The 16,413-nt window shown below is 41.4% G+C and overlaps 1 protein-coding gene across 1 annotated transcript; it reads right to left on the bottom strand.

Annotated features, from left to right (window-relative positions):
* Window positions 1-2,194: 2,194 nt before the first annotated feature.
* LOC143942683 (Fc receptor-like A) lies at window positions 2,195-15,940 on the bottom strand. Its single transcript, XM_077464061.1, has 3 exons — window positions 15,891-15,940; window positions 5,044-5,334; window positions 2,195-2,770 (listed from the first exon to the last, which is right to left on the bottom strand). The coding sequence occupies exons 2-3, from the start codon at window positions 5,273-5,275 to the stop codon at window positions 2,679-2,681; spliced, it is 324 nt and encodes a 107-aa protein (XP_077320187.1). The 5' UTR covers window positions 5,276-5,334; window positions 15,891-15,940; the 3' UTR covers window positions 2,195-2,678.
* Window positions 15,941-16,413: the final 473 nt, after the last annotated feature.

Genomic DNA, 16,413 nt, shown 5'->3' with positions numbered 1-16,413 from the left:
TAAATCATAAACAATTCTATCATAAAAAAATACAAAAATACATGTGAAGTCTGTGTATAAATATCCTGTGTTGTCAGAGGAAGTTCATCCAAATGTATCCTCTATGCATAAAATGTTAATGATGGTGAAAACATATATCATTAATGTGCTTGGAATAGTTCATCAAACATGCGATTTATGGTAAACACAAATATCAGGAGCGATTCAGCTGGTTTCTTGTGCTCCCCTCCTGGTTCCCCACTCACCAGATGAAGCAGACAAAAAGCCTGTATATCACAGATGGCCTTTTGCTCTTTTAAATTTATTACCCAATGGGATGCACTGGCTAATGCCCTTATTTAATATGCTCTTAAAGTGGACCCATCTCTCCTCCATGTTCTTTGTTCCTAAGATTTTATCCCAATGTAAGTAAGGTATTACACTGGCCACTAATGTAAGGGGGGCCTTCACACTGGCCACTAGCGTGAATAAAAGGATTCTACACCAAGCCTCAATGTAATGGGAAGATTTGCACTGACAACCAATGTAATGGGGAATTTTTACTGACCACAAATGTAATGAAGAATTTACACTGACCACCGATCTTCCGCATCTGCGGTGCATAGAGCAGCCCACTGAAAAAAATAGACTGCCCTACACGCAACACTCATCTTTATCCACTCCATCAGTACACCTTTGCATCTTGAATCCCCCTGAAAAACTCTGGAGGCCAAACCTCCCCAATCCTCTCCATTTCACCTCCCTCCCCCCTTACCTCTACAAGCTTCCTCAGCTCTTCTTTGCACCTACCGCCCTTAGCTCTGTACATCCCCTCCTTGCTCACCAGTGCAACCTAAACTGTAATTCCTTTTCTGCTTACCTCTGCACACCCTACACCGGGAATAGGGAACCTCGGCTCTCCAGCTGTTTTGAAACTACAAGTCCCATGAGACATTGCAAGACCCTAACAATCACAGGCATGACTCCTAGAGGCAGAGGCATGATGGGATTTGTAGTTTCAAAATATCTGGAGAGCCGAGGTTCCCTACCCCTGCCCTACACCAACCCCCCCTTCACTTTGTTTACCTTTTAAGAACAAGCTGATGACTCAGAGATGATCACAGTTGCAGGCAGTGGGCACTGGGCAGCATTCAGCAGAGGTGATGGTGGATGGGACCTCATATGAACACCGCCACTATTTACATAGCAATGCCTTTTTGATTTACATATTAATGCCTGTTATTTAAATGTGAATGCTGATATTGTCTGCACATGAGTCATCTGTACACTGCTATAGGGCAGAGCTGGGCAGCATAAGTGACAGCACTTCACACTGAGATATCCAGACACAGCATGGGATTAGGACTTCACAGGACAAGGGAATGTAAACCAGGGCAGTAGGAAAGTATGGGGCAGCTGATTCAAGCCCCACAACAATGACTGGGCCCAGGGCAGCTGCCCTTTTGCCCCAACTTAAAGACGGCCCTGCATGAGTATACATCACTTTAATTTCCTTCTCCCCACCTCAAGTAAACAACAGGAGGCAACTTCTTCTTTGGCTAAGAACTCAGTTTACTGGATTGATTTACAGAATACAATTAAGGTTATAAAATAATTCCTTTACATAAATGATTTCATTTACACTACATTCGACTATACATTGATTTGGCTGTGCTGTTTCTATAGTGGTGCTGCCCATACCTTAAAATTAGGAAATTTCTGATATATAAAATCCATTTACATGGGTGCCCAAAAACAGGTCACATTAAAGTGTGATGCTGCCGGTAGAACGGTTTATACATAATACACAGATCCTCACTGTATGATTCTGGTCTTCCACACCAAACTGCACCACCAGGCCGGCTCCCCTTGTATATATAGGCCCTGAAGAATGGAGGTACCACACACATAGAGGGGAAGACATGTCATACGAATACATTAACCCTTGCATGTGCCAACCAGAAACTTTAAAAAAAAAAATACAGTAACAGGCATAACATAATATAATGTAGGTACAAGGCTACAAGCTTTTTACAAAAAGAAGTAAGAAGATTAGAGAAACATGAAAATTAGCCTACAATGTTATCTGCTGGCTTAAAATAAGAGTATAAAAGGTTAACATATAATAATTCTACATTACCTGACCATTAATAAAACAAGATAATAGGGTTGATTTACTAAAACTAGAAAGTTCAAAATCTGGAGCAGCTTCCCGTTTTTTTTTTTTGTACAAAGTTTAATTGAACAATCTGAAGTTAGAATCTGATTGGCTACCATGGACAACTGCACCAGATTTTGTACTCCCCAGTTTTAGTAAATCTGCAACAATACATACAAAATACACTTCATATCTTCTTTCGATTTCAGAACTTAGAATAAACAACGTGATCAGTAAAGTGTGACATTTGTGCTTTGAGCCTTTTCTCTGTTTTTATTTTAAGAAAACATTTTATTTCCTTCCTGTTATTCTCTCCTCCATGTGTGATCACAGTGACCACTTCTGATTCCAACACTCACTGTATTCACTTTATAAGCACATTAGTTTAATCACTCATTATTTTTTCAGATTAATCAGATCAAGTTTTTTGTCAATATAAGTTTATTTTAAAAAGATGAAGTTCCTTGGAATTCAGCCAAGACCTTTTCCATGTTCACTTAGATTTCATTGAGGTCCTCAGATTCCTAGATGATCTTCTTCTCTACCACTTGTTGTGGAAGTAGATGAAACATACGGCAGCAGATAATACAAATCCAGAGATCACCAGGCGTATAATATTCTGCACCGTGTAATCTGAAGAGAGAACCAGAGATGGAAGTCATGTGATTTTTAGATAAGAAAAAAACGTTATTTGTGAAATTTTGAACTATTAAAAATTCTGAATGTATATGAAGGATCTGGATTAGCTTCCTTCTCGTTGGACAGAAGCAATGATGTTGTATAATTTTCCAGTAATATGTTCTAACTTATCCCAATAATAGGAGGACAGGTGACACGGGAAGAAATGAAGCTGAACTGGGAGATAAGTGTGTCACTTGCTCTAGAGGAGCATAAATCACAAGACTGGCTGACCAATCTTACAAATCCATTTGTTGGCAAACCATTAAAAAGATGAATTTCAACTTTAAATTTAACTGAATTTTTTACTATGAAAAGCTTTTACAATAATTTTTCTCCACAATATATTCACATTATGGACCTCTCTTTTATGACTCATTATTGACTCCACCATGACAAAAAGGGAAATTGAATTGGGAGAGCTTCAATTAGGGTTCCTTGTGGAATTAGTGCCCCAATTCGGGTTTAGTCCATGTAGATGGAGTTCTTGTGGGAGTGCTAATTCTACTCCATGCGGGTTATTCCATGTGGAATTAATGCCCCAATTAAGGTTCCAATTAGCGTTCATTAGGGACTCTGGCCATTGACACTTGGCCAGTATTGACACCTTTATGGCAGCATTTTTACTATGTAGAGCTTTTGCATTCATTTTGCTGCCCAGTGTCTTCACCTTATGGAGGTAACAATTATTATGAGCCTGAACTATTACTGGGCTGGGATCAGTGGTTAAATATAACTGTTGGTTAACGAAGAGAGAAGATACAAGTTCCCAACATCAGGGCCCTATTTGAACACAATGCTGCTGTAAGTCCATCTGAATTATGGATAAGAAGAAGACCTTTATTGTCATGACATCTCTTTACCAAACCCTACCCCTTGTATTGTGATTATTTCAGTTAGAAATAATAAGTGATGAGCAAATCAGCTTGGGTTCAGTTCTCAAACAGTTCATGAATCTTGTTCTAAGGTCACAAACTTGGAAGCAAACACTATTAAAACACTCTTAAAGTCAATGGATGGGAGGCAAATTTTATTACTCTGGCCATTTGTAGGGCTTTGTAGCAAGCTATTCTTAAACAGAAGGTATAGGAAGCTGGGCACTGCCATGGGGTCATGTACCAATGGCAAAAATAAATAATATATAATTATATTTAATTTAAAAAAAAATATCTCTGCCAACACAGAATTATCATCTCTCTCTAACAGCTCCAACATAAATATACAATATGACTGCCAAAGTGAGCCCACTCTTTTATAGACCGAGGACCGAGTAATCAATTATTTTAAATAATTAGTTCTTATTGTTCCTTATTTTTGGGGGCAAACCTGACATTTTTTGGCTTTGCCACAAACCCATGGCAATGGTGATCTCGGGCCTTATTCCTAGAGCCAATGTACTAAAATGTACTAATGAAGGCAATGCAGGGGTCTGCTTTATATTCTTAACTGATTTTCAGCTTTAAGCTCCATTAGTCGAAATAGAGAAGAGAGAATCTTTGTGTTCTCGGACTTTTAACGAGTCTTTTGATTCCTCTAAGCTTCCCCACACCCCTCTCTCCAACAGAGAAAGCTAGATGATGGAGAGGAAAGGAGAAAATGGGAAGGGAAGAAAGACTAAGGGAAAGAGAATAAGGGAAGGGAATTATGACTACAGGAAAGAGAATAACGAAAAGGGAATAATGACTAAGGGAAAGAGAATATTGGAAAGGAAAAAAGCCTAAAGGAATACTAATGTAAATTGAATAAGGGAAGGAAGACTAAGGGAAAGTAAATAAGGGAAAGGAATAAAGATAATAATGTATCACAATGTGTAAATGTTGAGTCTTGGTGATGCTCATCTTACCCTGCCACCCTAGGCTCTGGCCCACGAGTATCATTATAGTAAGCACAGCCTTTTTTCAGCCCTTAGCTAGGAATTAAAGTTTATTTTTTTTACTGTTAAGTGAAGGAAATTTTAAGGAAGTGGAAAGCTTTAATATCAAAATGTATTTCCACATGCAAACCCCCCCCTCCAAAACATCCATTGTATATGCCAGTCTGGAAAAAACTACAATGGACTCTCTTCAGCATTGTCTTGGTGGTCTAACAGTGCCTGTGGATCTTCTTAAGTCAGCAAGTTATCAAACTATCTATACAGACTGGGTCTCAGGAGGTATTTATTTTTGATAAAGTGATATTTGAGGCAGAACATGTACAGATCAGAGGCTAATTCAGTTCTTCAAGCTCACCGTGTATCTGGATTATCTGTATATAGAGCCCATCACTCATCTTCCTCACAGTCTGAGACGCCGTCCTCACTTCACAGGTATAATTCCCAGAATCCTCCGGCTGAGATGACGGCACTCTGTATGTATCAGATAGATTGTATCCCCGCACAGTCCGTCCATCTCTGTAGAAGGCAAAATGCAGCTCTGTGCCGCCTCTGAGCGGATCCCGTCTGGTGTCACATCTCACCGTCATGTTATCTCCTCTTATTACCCTGGGCAGGGTCACATTTATTTCTGGAGGAGAGAAGATCTCTGGAAAAAGGAGATTATGACAATGATTGGTCAGTAAGATGTCAATGAATAGATGAAAAAGTAAAAAGAGTATAAATGTATAAAGTTGTGATTGGACATAACTAATGATGAGGTCATTTCATATGCTTGTTGGTGGAGGTGGTGAATTACATGCAATCAATTCTCACTCACTATTTAGCCAAGTGTTTGTATGAAGACCTGCTTTCATGTGTGCGATAGCTCCCCAAGTGGTTGGAGGTCTAAGTACTACACCAGGCCCCACACTGGAGGGATAACGTCTTTCCACCAGCCAGTGACACCGGTCCCGACACTGACTACAAAGATTTTTTGAGGGAAATCGCATTATACATTGATTTTCTTCCACCAGATCTTCAACACATGTTACACTTTAGAAATGTGCAGGATGGAAAAATGTATTTTGTTTACATTCGAGTTATTCATTTTGTTTCATTGTGTTTGTTATGTTAATAATTTTGTTTTGTTGTATTAGTTATGTTGAAATGAAAATTAATTTGATTTTGAAATGGAAACATATTGCAATAAATACAGTGAGGTATAAAAGTGAAATAAGATGAGACCCCTCCAAGGCTTAGCAACTATGGATGCCGTTTACGGTGTTGGAAATTCTTATCCCGTATTTATCAATTCAGAAGTGGTGAGGTCGGGGGCATTCAGTGGGTGGAGGACATCCTTAATAACAGCTTACCCAAGCCTTTCCCAGAGATAATTGGTCAATATGACATTCCCCCCACTGAACTTTATTCATATATTCGGATAACCATATTTATGGGCAACTATCCCACCCCAATGATAAAACTCCCTCCCTTGATACAAACTTACTATGGATCTCCCACATCTTGTCTAAAAGGCGTCTCTCTCTTTTACAATACCCTTCAGTGCAAAACTACTCTCCTAAAATGGGAGGAAGATCTACAGAATACTTATACACCAGCACAATGGCTCCAGTCTTTTAAATGTACACATGGTATTTCCCACTGTACTAACCACTAGGAACTCTCCCAAAACAAAATAATTTCTCGCTGTTACCTTACACCCTACTGAGTAGGCCAATTTTACCCCTCCCAATCGCCTCTATGTTGGTGCAAATGTGGTCATGTAGGCAACCACTATGATATTCTCTGACCTTGCAAGAGTCTCACAAGCTTCTGGAACCAAATGTTTGGTCTAATCTCCTCTGTTACATGTATCCTAATTCCACCTAACCTGACCTTAGCCATTCTAAATTTAGAAATTGAAAACTTTTCACCTTATTTTTGCTTAATAGTCGCCCATATACTGTTAGCATCTAGTAAAATAAAAGGATACTGGAAGAAAGACTTCACCCCTAATCTATCCGAAGTGGTTTCTTCTATCAACATTACTTGTGAATATTAATTTTTTTAGCGTTGTGAGCTGCCAGGATATATCAGTTTGAGCGTTCATGGAAACCATGGTCCTCCTGGATCAAATACCCAACTATATAGATATTGTTACTGGCATTGACTTTCGCTGAGCTTAGTACTATATCGCTTAGACCTCAGACCTCACATATTTCATGATTTATCCAGACTGTTGCTGTACAATTTAAAATCAGCACTCCGTGGAACTCAACATAAATCAATTAATTAAAAATATCACATTTAATCAAAAGAGAAGCACAGAGGTCCAGCACAACAGTGAGGGATGTATTTATTGCACAGTCAAGTAAAAATCCAAAAGTAGAAATAAAGCAAAAGTAATAGTACACTGTGCCACCTTCCTTCAGGAAACAAGGGGTTAACTCTCGGCTATAGATCTATTAACAGGTAGCCAAAGCATAGAGGACTCATAGCTCCATGTTGCAGTAACTTGGCAATTCACTGATCGCAGGCTGCTGTCCATTTAAAAAACATGTGCGCTGTTTTAATCGCAAGTTGAGATGACCAGGAATCAGACAGCGCTGCGCCAAGACAGTCACTAGAGTACCTAAATTCATGATGAGCGGCGTCCTATAATGTATGTCCGGGAGACATAGGATTGGCGTCCCATGACGTCTGCCGTGTGGTGAAGAGGGGAGGAGCCTGAGTCACCAGGAACGACCGGAAAAGGACAACCACACATTCGGAAAATGGAGCTCCCGTTCGGAAGGAAAGGGCGGTCAGTGAAGCTCAATAAGTTGCCGTGACGACCATGACTGACATGTTTCGTGCGGCTGCGCTTTGTCAAAGTCACGGGAGTCACTGGCAGGATGGAATATAAAGCATAACAGACACTGAGGGATGGACCGATCAGCTTTCTAAAGTAACCTTAGCTTTAACCCCTTGTTGGATGCTTCATACACATAGCATAGCAAGGCTAAGAGATAGTACTATTAGACACTTACTACAAAGATATATATAAATATAGATAATATAACATATTGTATAAAATGTGTATATGTATATATATATATATATATATATATATATATATATATATATATACCACATATAAACCAATCTGAATCTAAAAGGCTAAATTAATTGGTAAAAAAAAAAATTATATACATTAAATAAAAAAAAAATATATGTTTTACATATAAGATAAACTGGATAGTGGGTAGCTTATTTTCAAAAGATGGTAATAATGAATATATCCCCATGGGTACGCATACACGTAAAGGCATATAAATTGTGTTAACTGACAATCAGACCCAGGGGCTGGGCTCAACTTGAAACTATACTGAGGACGTCAAGGTCTTCGTTTATACCCTCAGGGGCAAGGGACCCCAGACAATAGATCCAGAAGGCTTCCCTTTGACACAGAAGGGAAAACCTTTCGTTCTCCATGAGGGTATCCCTGGGTATAGCCTCTATGGCCCGAACCTCTATTTGGTTAAAATCTTCATTGTGAGCTTGGCGACAGTGACGTGGGACACTATGTTTAGTGCAGCCTTTCTTTGTCAGTCTACGGTGTTCACCCACCCTGGTACGTAGGGTACGTATTGTGCGTCCCACATAACGCATGCCACATGAACATCGCAGGATGTAAATGACAAATTCAGTTGAACAGGTAATGAATTGTTTAATTTTAAAAGTTTTGCCCTTACTGGTGGTTACCTCAGAACATCCATGGGAAATGGACTGACAGGTAAGACAACCCCTCTTACAGCACTGAAATATCCCAACCATGTTATCAAAATAAGTTCTAATATCGGAGAGGGGACCCCTCACAGAGTTTGTCAACTTGCTGGGAGCAATAATATTCTTCACTGTGCGAGAACGTCTGAACGTCACTTGTGGTCTCAAGGGAAGTATCGGAGCCAGGAGATGATCAAGTTTGAGAATGGCATAATGTTTATTTATGATTTTAGAAATAGATCTGAACTTAGTATTAAATGTGGAAATGAACCTTACTGCATGGCCCATTTCAACTGTATCACTCCTGTTCTTTTTTGGGGGACATATCTCATTTAAACGAAAAGCCTCTGCTATTAGTTCACTGGGGTAAGCCTTTTCTTCAATATTTTTGGTCATCACTTGACCCTGTTTCCTGTACTCCTCCATTTTGGTACAGTTCCTACGTAGCCTGTGGAATTGTCCACTGGGAATGTTGTTTTTCCATATAGGATGATGACAACTACCATAGTGAAGGTAGGAGTTGCCAGCCATAGGTTTATTATGATTACTGGTAATGATAACATTGTTCTCATGTGACAAGACCAGATCGAGAAAAAACAGTTCGCTCTGGCTTATCTCATGCGTAAAAGTGAATCCAAAAGAGTTATTATTACAATAGGCTACAAATGTGATAAAACGTTCTCTACTACCACTCCAGATCAACAAGACATCATCGATATAACGTCTGTAAAAGATGATCTATCATTAAAAGGGGTTCTCAACCAAAATTTTCAAATGCTCCCAATGCCCCATGGTTAGGTTAGCATACCCGGGAGCAAAATTGGCCCCCATCGCAGTCCCTTTACACTGGAGATAAAAATGGTCCAGAAAGGTGAAGTAATTATGGCGCAAACAAAACTCGATACTAGAAAGCAAAAAGGAAGATTGTTTGGAATTCATATCATTATTTTTGTTTAGAAAGAACTGTACAGCTGCAATACCCACCTCATGGGGTATCGAGGTGTACAGAGAGGTTACATCCAAGGAGGCTTACAGATAATCCTCCTGCCATGTATACTCCTTCAGTGTCTCGATCACCTGGCTTGTGTCTTTAATATAGGATGGTAATTGGACCACCATCAGTTGTACCAATGATCAATATAGATGGAGAGGCCACTAATAAAACTATTTGTACTGGCAACGCTGGGTCTACCAGGAGGATCAATGAGAGATTTGTGCACCTTTGGGAGATGATAAAAATATGGAGTGCTACAAACCTTGGGGAGCAGGAAGCATTTTTCTTTAATATTCTGAATTCCATCCTTGTAAGCTGCCTCCACAAGTTGAACTAGTTCACGTTGGAAACCAGGAAGAGGATCGTACGGAAGCTTCAGGTACGTATTCGTATCTGAAAGTAAACAATGAGCTTCATGCAGATAATCCTGTCTATCCTGGATTACAAGGCTACCACCCTTATCCGCCTGCTTCACAATGATCTTTCTATTGGTAGTGAGATCTTTGAGTGCTTGCTGCTCATCCTTACTCAAATTCTGACCATTGGTCTTGGGTGGGGCGTCACATAAATTCAAAAAGTCTTTATATACTGCTTGATAAAAAGTTTCAATATGTGGACCCTTGGAATTCATGGAGTTAAATATAGAAGGAGGTTTAAAACTGGTATGTTGAATATCAGGATCTTGGAAGGGATATCGATTTTCACTTTCAATATTGCTTTCTGCCCAAAGATTCTCCAACATCTTTAGCATATCTTGTACAGAGTAGGAGGTAACATCATTGCCCATAACTTCTGAGATTTGGTTGTTAGACGAGTTGAGTTGAGCTTCGCATAGTGACTCTTCAGGGTGAGAGAGCGAATACATTTATTAAGGTCCTTAAACAGACCAAATTTATTCAGGCCTGACGAAGGAGAGAAACCTAAACCCTTCTTCAATAAACATAATTCTGCCGCTGTTAAATTATGTGAAGAAAGGTTAAATATTTTTATAGTACTCTCACCTCCCTCGTGTCTATCCTCATGAGGGAGGTGAGAGTACTCAGGACTTAGGCTCCTCCCCTCTTCCCCACACGGCGGACGTCATGGGATGCCAATCCAATGTCTCCCGGACATGCACTATAGGACGCCATGAATAGAGGTACGCTGGTGACTGTCTTGATCCCCGGTCATCTCAACTTGAGATTAAAACAGCGCACATGTTTTTTAAGTGGACAGCAGCCTGCGATAAGTGAATTGCCAAGTTACTGCAACATGGAGCTATGAGTTCTCTGTGCTTTCACTACCTGTTAATAGATCTATAGCCGAGAGTTAACCCCTTGTTTGCTGAAGGAAGGCGGCACAGTGTACTATTACTTTTGCTTTATTTCTACTTTTGGATTTTTACTTGACTGTGCAATAAGTACATCCCTCACTGTTGTGCCGGATATTAATGATTTTACCTCTGTGCTTCTCTTTTGATAAAATGTGATATTTTTAATTAATTGATTGTATTTATGTTGAGTTCCACTGAGCGCTGATTTTAAATTGTATTCATGTGAACCTCTCTCCGGAAGTGACGCCGGTCCCGGCACTGACTACAAATTTTTTTTTTGAGGGAAATGACATTGATTTTCCTCCACCAGATCTTCAACACATGTTCCACTTTAGAGACACATGATGGAAAAATAAATTTTGTTTCATTTTTGTTTCAAATCTGGAAGCCCTGGAGACCCCCAGATCCCACCACCCCTGTGTGAATTGGTAATGGGGTACAAATGTACTCCTATCATTTCACAAAAAAATGTGACAAAAAGGTTAAAAAAAAACAAGAGATGGTTTTTGACAAGTCTTTTATTAATTTCTTCTTCTTTCTGCTTCTTCTTTCATCTTATTTATTCTGGTCTTACGTCAGTGTTTTTCTTGTTCCTCTTCTTCTTCATCTTCTTCTTCATCTTCTTCTTCCTCCACTCTTCTCGTCCCGCATCTTGCTCTGGCTTCTTCTCCGCTCCATCCACACGATCTGCCTCAGTGGGAGTCTCCAGCCATGTGACGCTTCGATTCTTCTGACACTTCTTAAATAACGGAGAGTGGGGCCCCCCAGTGACCCTGTCCTCCTCTGATGCACGGGGACTACATTTTGGTGCGGGGTTCCCCTTAAAATCCATACCAGACCTGAAGGGCCTGGTATGGATTTTGAGGGAGACCCCCATGACATTTTTTTTCACTTTGGCGTGGGGTTCCCCTTAATATACATACCAGACTTCAGGTCTGGTATGGAATTTAGGGGGACCCCCACGCATTTTTTTAAAATTTTGGTTGGGGGTTCCCCTGTGGGGAAATCCCCATGCCGTTTTTATCAATGAACTTTTATGTGTATTGTGGACCTACAATTTATTGTAGCCATGAGTAGTTTTAAATGACTTTTTTTCCTTTAGAAATGTCATTTTGCTGTCAGACTGTTCTAAACACGGGAAACATGCGCCCCTTTACAGGCATACTATAGACACCCTCCAGGTATGAAATTTAAAGGAATATTACACTTTTATTGTTTCACTTTAAGCATTGTTAAAATCACTGCTCCCGAAAAAACTGCCATTTAAAAAAAATAATTTTCATTGATACATGTCCCCTGGGGCAGGACCCAGGGGCCCCAAACACTTTTTATGACAATACAATGCATATAAGCCTTTAAAATTAGCACTTTTGATTATTCATGTTCGTATCCCATAGACTTTAATGGTGTTCGCATGTTCAAACAAATTTTTTACCCGTTCTGGTGAAAACCAAACGGAGGGGTGTGCGGCTCATCCCTAGTCGTCACTGGATCCTCTGAGCTCTTCCACAGCTAACCCGCTGTATACTCCTCAAGCCTCACCCCTGCTAAACCGCTGGGTCCCTGGCTTGACACTATGCTGAAGCTTTACCACTTATTCACCGCCCCCGGCTGGTGAAAAGGCTGCTCTGGTACGTCTTCAGACTTCCATACACTGGCCTCTGATAACAGGAATGGTTGTCCCTTAGTGGCGACTGCTTCCCCTTTACCTCTGGCCTTGCTCATCACTTGCCCCTGGTGACAGGACTGGTTGTCCCTTATGGCAAATGATTCTCCTTCACCGCTGGCAACGGTTTGGAACCTCTGCAACTTGGTTGGGCTTCCGGCCTGAAGCCACAACCGCTGCTTCTCTCAAACCTGGATAGGCCTCAGACAGCCTAGCAGCCGGGTGCTTCCGGGATAGGCCTCAGGCTTCTGGCCTAGCAACCCAGAGCCTTGTGACAGACGTCAACCCAGACAGCCGTCCAGGTGGCACAGAATGACGATCACCTGACACCCCCCGAATGAATAGGCTCTCCCAGCAGGCCAGGGGGCCAAAGAAATCCCTGCCAATTGACTGAGATAACCCATCCACTCTGAGTCTGAATTCACTATGCCCTTATCATTCTAATGTTACAGGCAACAATGCCACCTAGTGATACAAGAGAGAGGTGCATCAAATTCAGAGTTAGAGAAAAGTCAGTGGATCCCTCTAACAATTAGCCAGGCTAGTTACTACCTAGCAAACTAAATTTGTTAGCAACCCTGCCTACAACCAGGGTGCTACAAATACCATTGGCTGCTGCCTACATGCCTATTATATATCTGGATATTGTGCCCAAAACAGTATGAATGTCTAAAAGTAATCTACAATGGGGCATAATTAATACTGACTTCATATCATATCCTCACCATATATCTGTATATAGAGCCCATCATTTATCTTCCTCACAGTGCCGGACACCGTTCTCACTTCACAGGTATAATTCCCAGAATCCTCCAGCTGAGATGACGGCACTCTGTATGTATCAGATACATTGTATCCCCGCACAGTCCGTCCATCTCTGTAGAAGGCAAAGTGCAGCTCTGTGCCGCCTCTGAGCGGATCCAGTCTGGTGTCACATCTCACCGTCATCTCACCTCCTTCTATTACCCTGGACGGGGGCACTTTTATTTCTGGAGGAGAGAAGAGCTCTGGAAGAGAAAATTGTTAGAAATGATAAATTATGGGAATGCATTATTTATTCTCTAAATGTTGATAATCACACAATGCTGTGCAGTTGACCTGTTGTATCCACCACAATAATACACGTCATTAGAGAACCCAGTAAGGACAGCTTTGTCACAAGTAATTTCTTCTATTTGTATGTATATCTGGATGGTGAGTGGTAAACTGAGACACGGGAGGAAGCCAACACAAACATACAAACTTCAATCGGTCAATCTACGGAATGATAACTGGGCTCAGAGCTCCGGTGCTGTAAGGGAGCCCCCCTGTATAGAGTACTAAAGTGGTTGTAAACCCTTCCATATAACCAGTGAAGGGACTGGTCTCAGGTGATACACAGAGATGAAACAAATCCTCCTACATAAGTTGTACCTGTGTATCTGCAATCTTGTCTTCTCTACAGCTGTTCAAAGTCCAGAATTTATAAAGCTTGTAGAGCTATAAAAACGGGGGGTGGGAAGCTGAAGATACATCAGTGAGGAGAGCTCTGAGAGCTGATTGGAGGGAAGGGACACACCCCCTTCACATAGGACCAGAGCTGAGGTTGTCACTCAGCATGGATCATCACACATTGGATGTTGGCAGATCTGAGAGTATCTGGGTTTTCTGCTCATACAAGAAGACCCGACCAAATGCTGGATGTGCTTTCACCAATGATAGAGAAGGATTCCGAGACCTGAATGCAGCACACAACTGCACCGTGCAGCTTCTAAACCACACATGTAGGAACGAGTGAAGCTGAGAGTTTCTGCTTCACTGAAATGCTGATAAAAATGAGGACATTTGGAAGTGAATGAGGAAGGTGGTGATTAAAGTGGAAGTAAACTCTCCTATTGTTTTCAGCCAAGGAAGCCGCCATCTTTGCCTCTGTTTAATCTTCAACTGCTATGGTGCTGCACATGTGATTCGTTATGACACCAGCCATTGGATGGTTTGATAGTTTGGCTGAGAGTACAACCAATGTGCAGTTAGCATTCCCAGCATGCCTTTTTTTTTAACTGTTTAAATCCATGGGTTTACTTCCACTTTAAAGGGGCTGTAGAGGTAGATTTTTTGTTTTTTTAAGGCTGTGTTCACACCTATGTGAATTGGATGTGGCTTTCCTCGCTTTCAATTCACATGACAGGAGATTGTGACCATTACTCTATGGAGCCGGTCCACATATCTCTGTTGTGGCTGCGGAGCGTCTTTGGCTCCGTTTCACGGCAGAATTCAGGCAAAAATTCTGGACCCCCTGCTGCGAGCTGCATCCGTCGGAGGTGTGAACCCAGCCTTACATAACAAACACATCTATACTTACCTACTCTGTTCAATGGAATCACAAAGAGCAGGGGCAGGAACCTCCTCTTTTTGGGTCCCCCTGCTGGTACTCCTGGTCCCTCCTCTCTGGTCAGTGCCCCCCATGGTGCGTGATCACACCTGAGTCAATTGACAGACAGCGGGGGGGGAGAGGATTTAAGTTAGAAGGGGGTATTTGGGGAGAGGATATAAGTTAGAAAGGGGTACTTGGGGGGAGATGATTTTTGCTAGGAGGGTGATTTGGAAGGAAAGCGGATGTGCGGTAGGAAGGGTGATTTGTGGGGTATTGGGCGGGATTTGAGCTGGAAGGTGGGGTTGGAGGACAAGGATATGTGCTGGGAGGAGGATTTGGACTGCCAGGATGGGGAATTTTTGCATATTTGGGGAGAATTTGAACTTGCAGAAGGAATTTATTCTTCGGGGTGAACATGTTGATGTTTTGTTTTGTTTTGTTTTGAGGGGGGGGTTCAGAATTCTCTGAGATGTAAATCCAGTCATAGGGACCAGTAGGCGGGAGCACAACACACGGCGTGGACTCAGACATCTGACACACCCGGGAGTGCTGGATGTTGGGTGGGAAGATTTTGAAATGAAGATTCAGGAAATGGAGGGTGATAATTAAAGTTATTCCAACACTTCATTTTATGAAATAATAAACATGTGATACTTACCTGATCTGTAATAATCTCTCTCCTCCTCTTCTGGGGTCCCCTGCTGGTGCTCTCGGCTCCTCCTCCCTTCTGAGTACCCCCATAACAAGCTGTGTGCTATGGAGGGGTTCATGTGATTACACCCCCACTGTCCATAGACACCACCCCACTCCCTCCTCACAGAATTGGATTGGCTGCAGCAGGAGCCAATGGCTGCCTCTGTGTCCTGTGATTGGAGGGGGAGAGGAGAGAGGAGTGCTGGTGGGGTCAGTGCTGGATAGAGAGAGGTGACAGGTAAGTGTTTGGGGGAAGCACAGAAGGGAACGTTCTTTTACCTGAATGCCGAGAATGGAAATCTTTAGTCTTTACAACCAATTTTCTTCTTTTTATTTCTGCAACAGAATCACTTCACAGATCATATTATTTCTGGGAGTTCACCTTCCTCTGGATCTACTAATATTTCTAAGATTACAGTTTATATACGACATTCATTTACCTTTCACAGAGATAAAGGATTCATCTGAGCGCTCCACCACATTTGACTCGTTAAGAAATTATATTTGTAATTGTTTAGTACATTTGTACCGTCCAGACTGACTCCTCGTTATATTAGGAATATGGAATGTGGAGTCGGATTCTGATGATTTTATCTCCTGATCATCCTTGTAGAATTTTGTGTTTATTGCATCATATAATATCCCAGAATGACATTTCAGAGTCAGGGGGTCTCCTTCATAGATGGCAGATGGAGGTCTCTGCAGGAGGACATAATCTGAAATGTAATAAAATGATACTTTAGGTTGTTCTATTCACACCCAACAATCTGTAATGATGGAGATGAGATGGACGACTCACTATATATAACATTTAGGAAGACGGGATCACTGATATCACCACCGATGGTCTGGCACTGGTAATCTCCACTGTCCTCCTCCACTGAAGATCTAATGATATGAAGTCTCTGTTGATCTCCAGGTATTGGTCTCTTATCTCTGTACCAGTGATAGGTCCGGGGCTCC

Source organism: Lithobates pipiens, unplaced genomic scaffold (genome assembly GCF_037356315.1).
Source record: "Lithobates pipiens isolate NorthernLeopardFrog02 unplaced genomic scaffold, aLitPip1_a1.2 Scaffold_30, whole genome shotgun sequence".
Classification (NCBI taxonomy): Eukaryota; Metazoa; Chordata; class Amphibia; order Anura; family Ranidae; genus Lithobates; species Lithobates pipiens.
The sequence above is the reverse complement of the archived record's forward strand: the minus strand, read 5'-3'. Positions and strand labels throughout refer to the sequence as shown.

What these genes read in the sequence shown, in the direction of transcription:
- LOC143942683 (XM_077464061.1), bottom strand. Translation starts at nt 5,275, where the DNA reads ATGACGGTGAGATGTGACACCAGACGGGATCCGCTCAGAGGCGGCACA. An exon ending in ACAGATAATCCAGATACACG is followed by an intron (nt 2,771 to 5,043) that starts GTGAGCTTGAAG and finishes TTCTCTCTTCAG; the next exon opens with ATTACACGGTGCAGAATATT.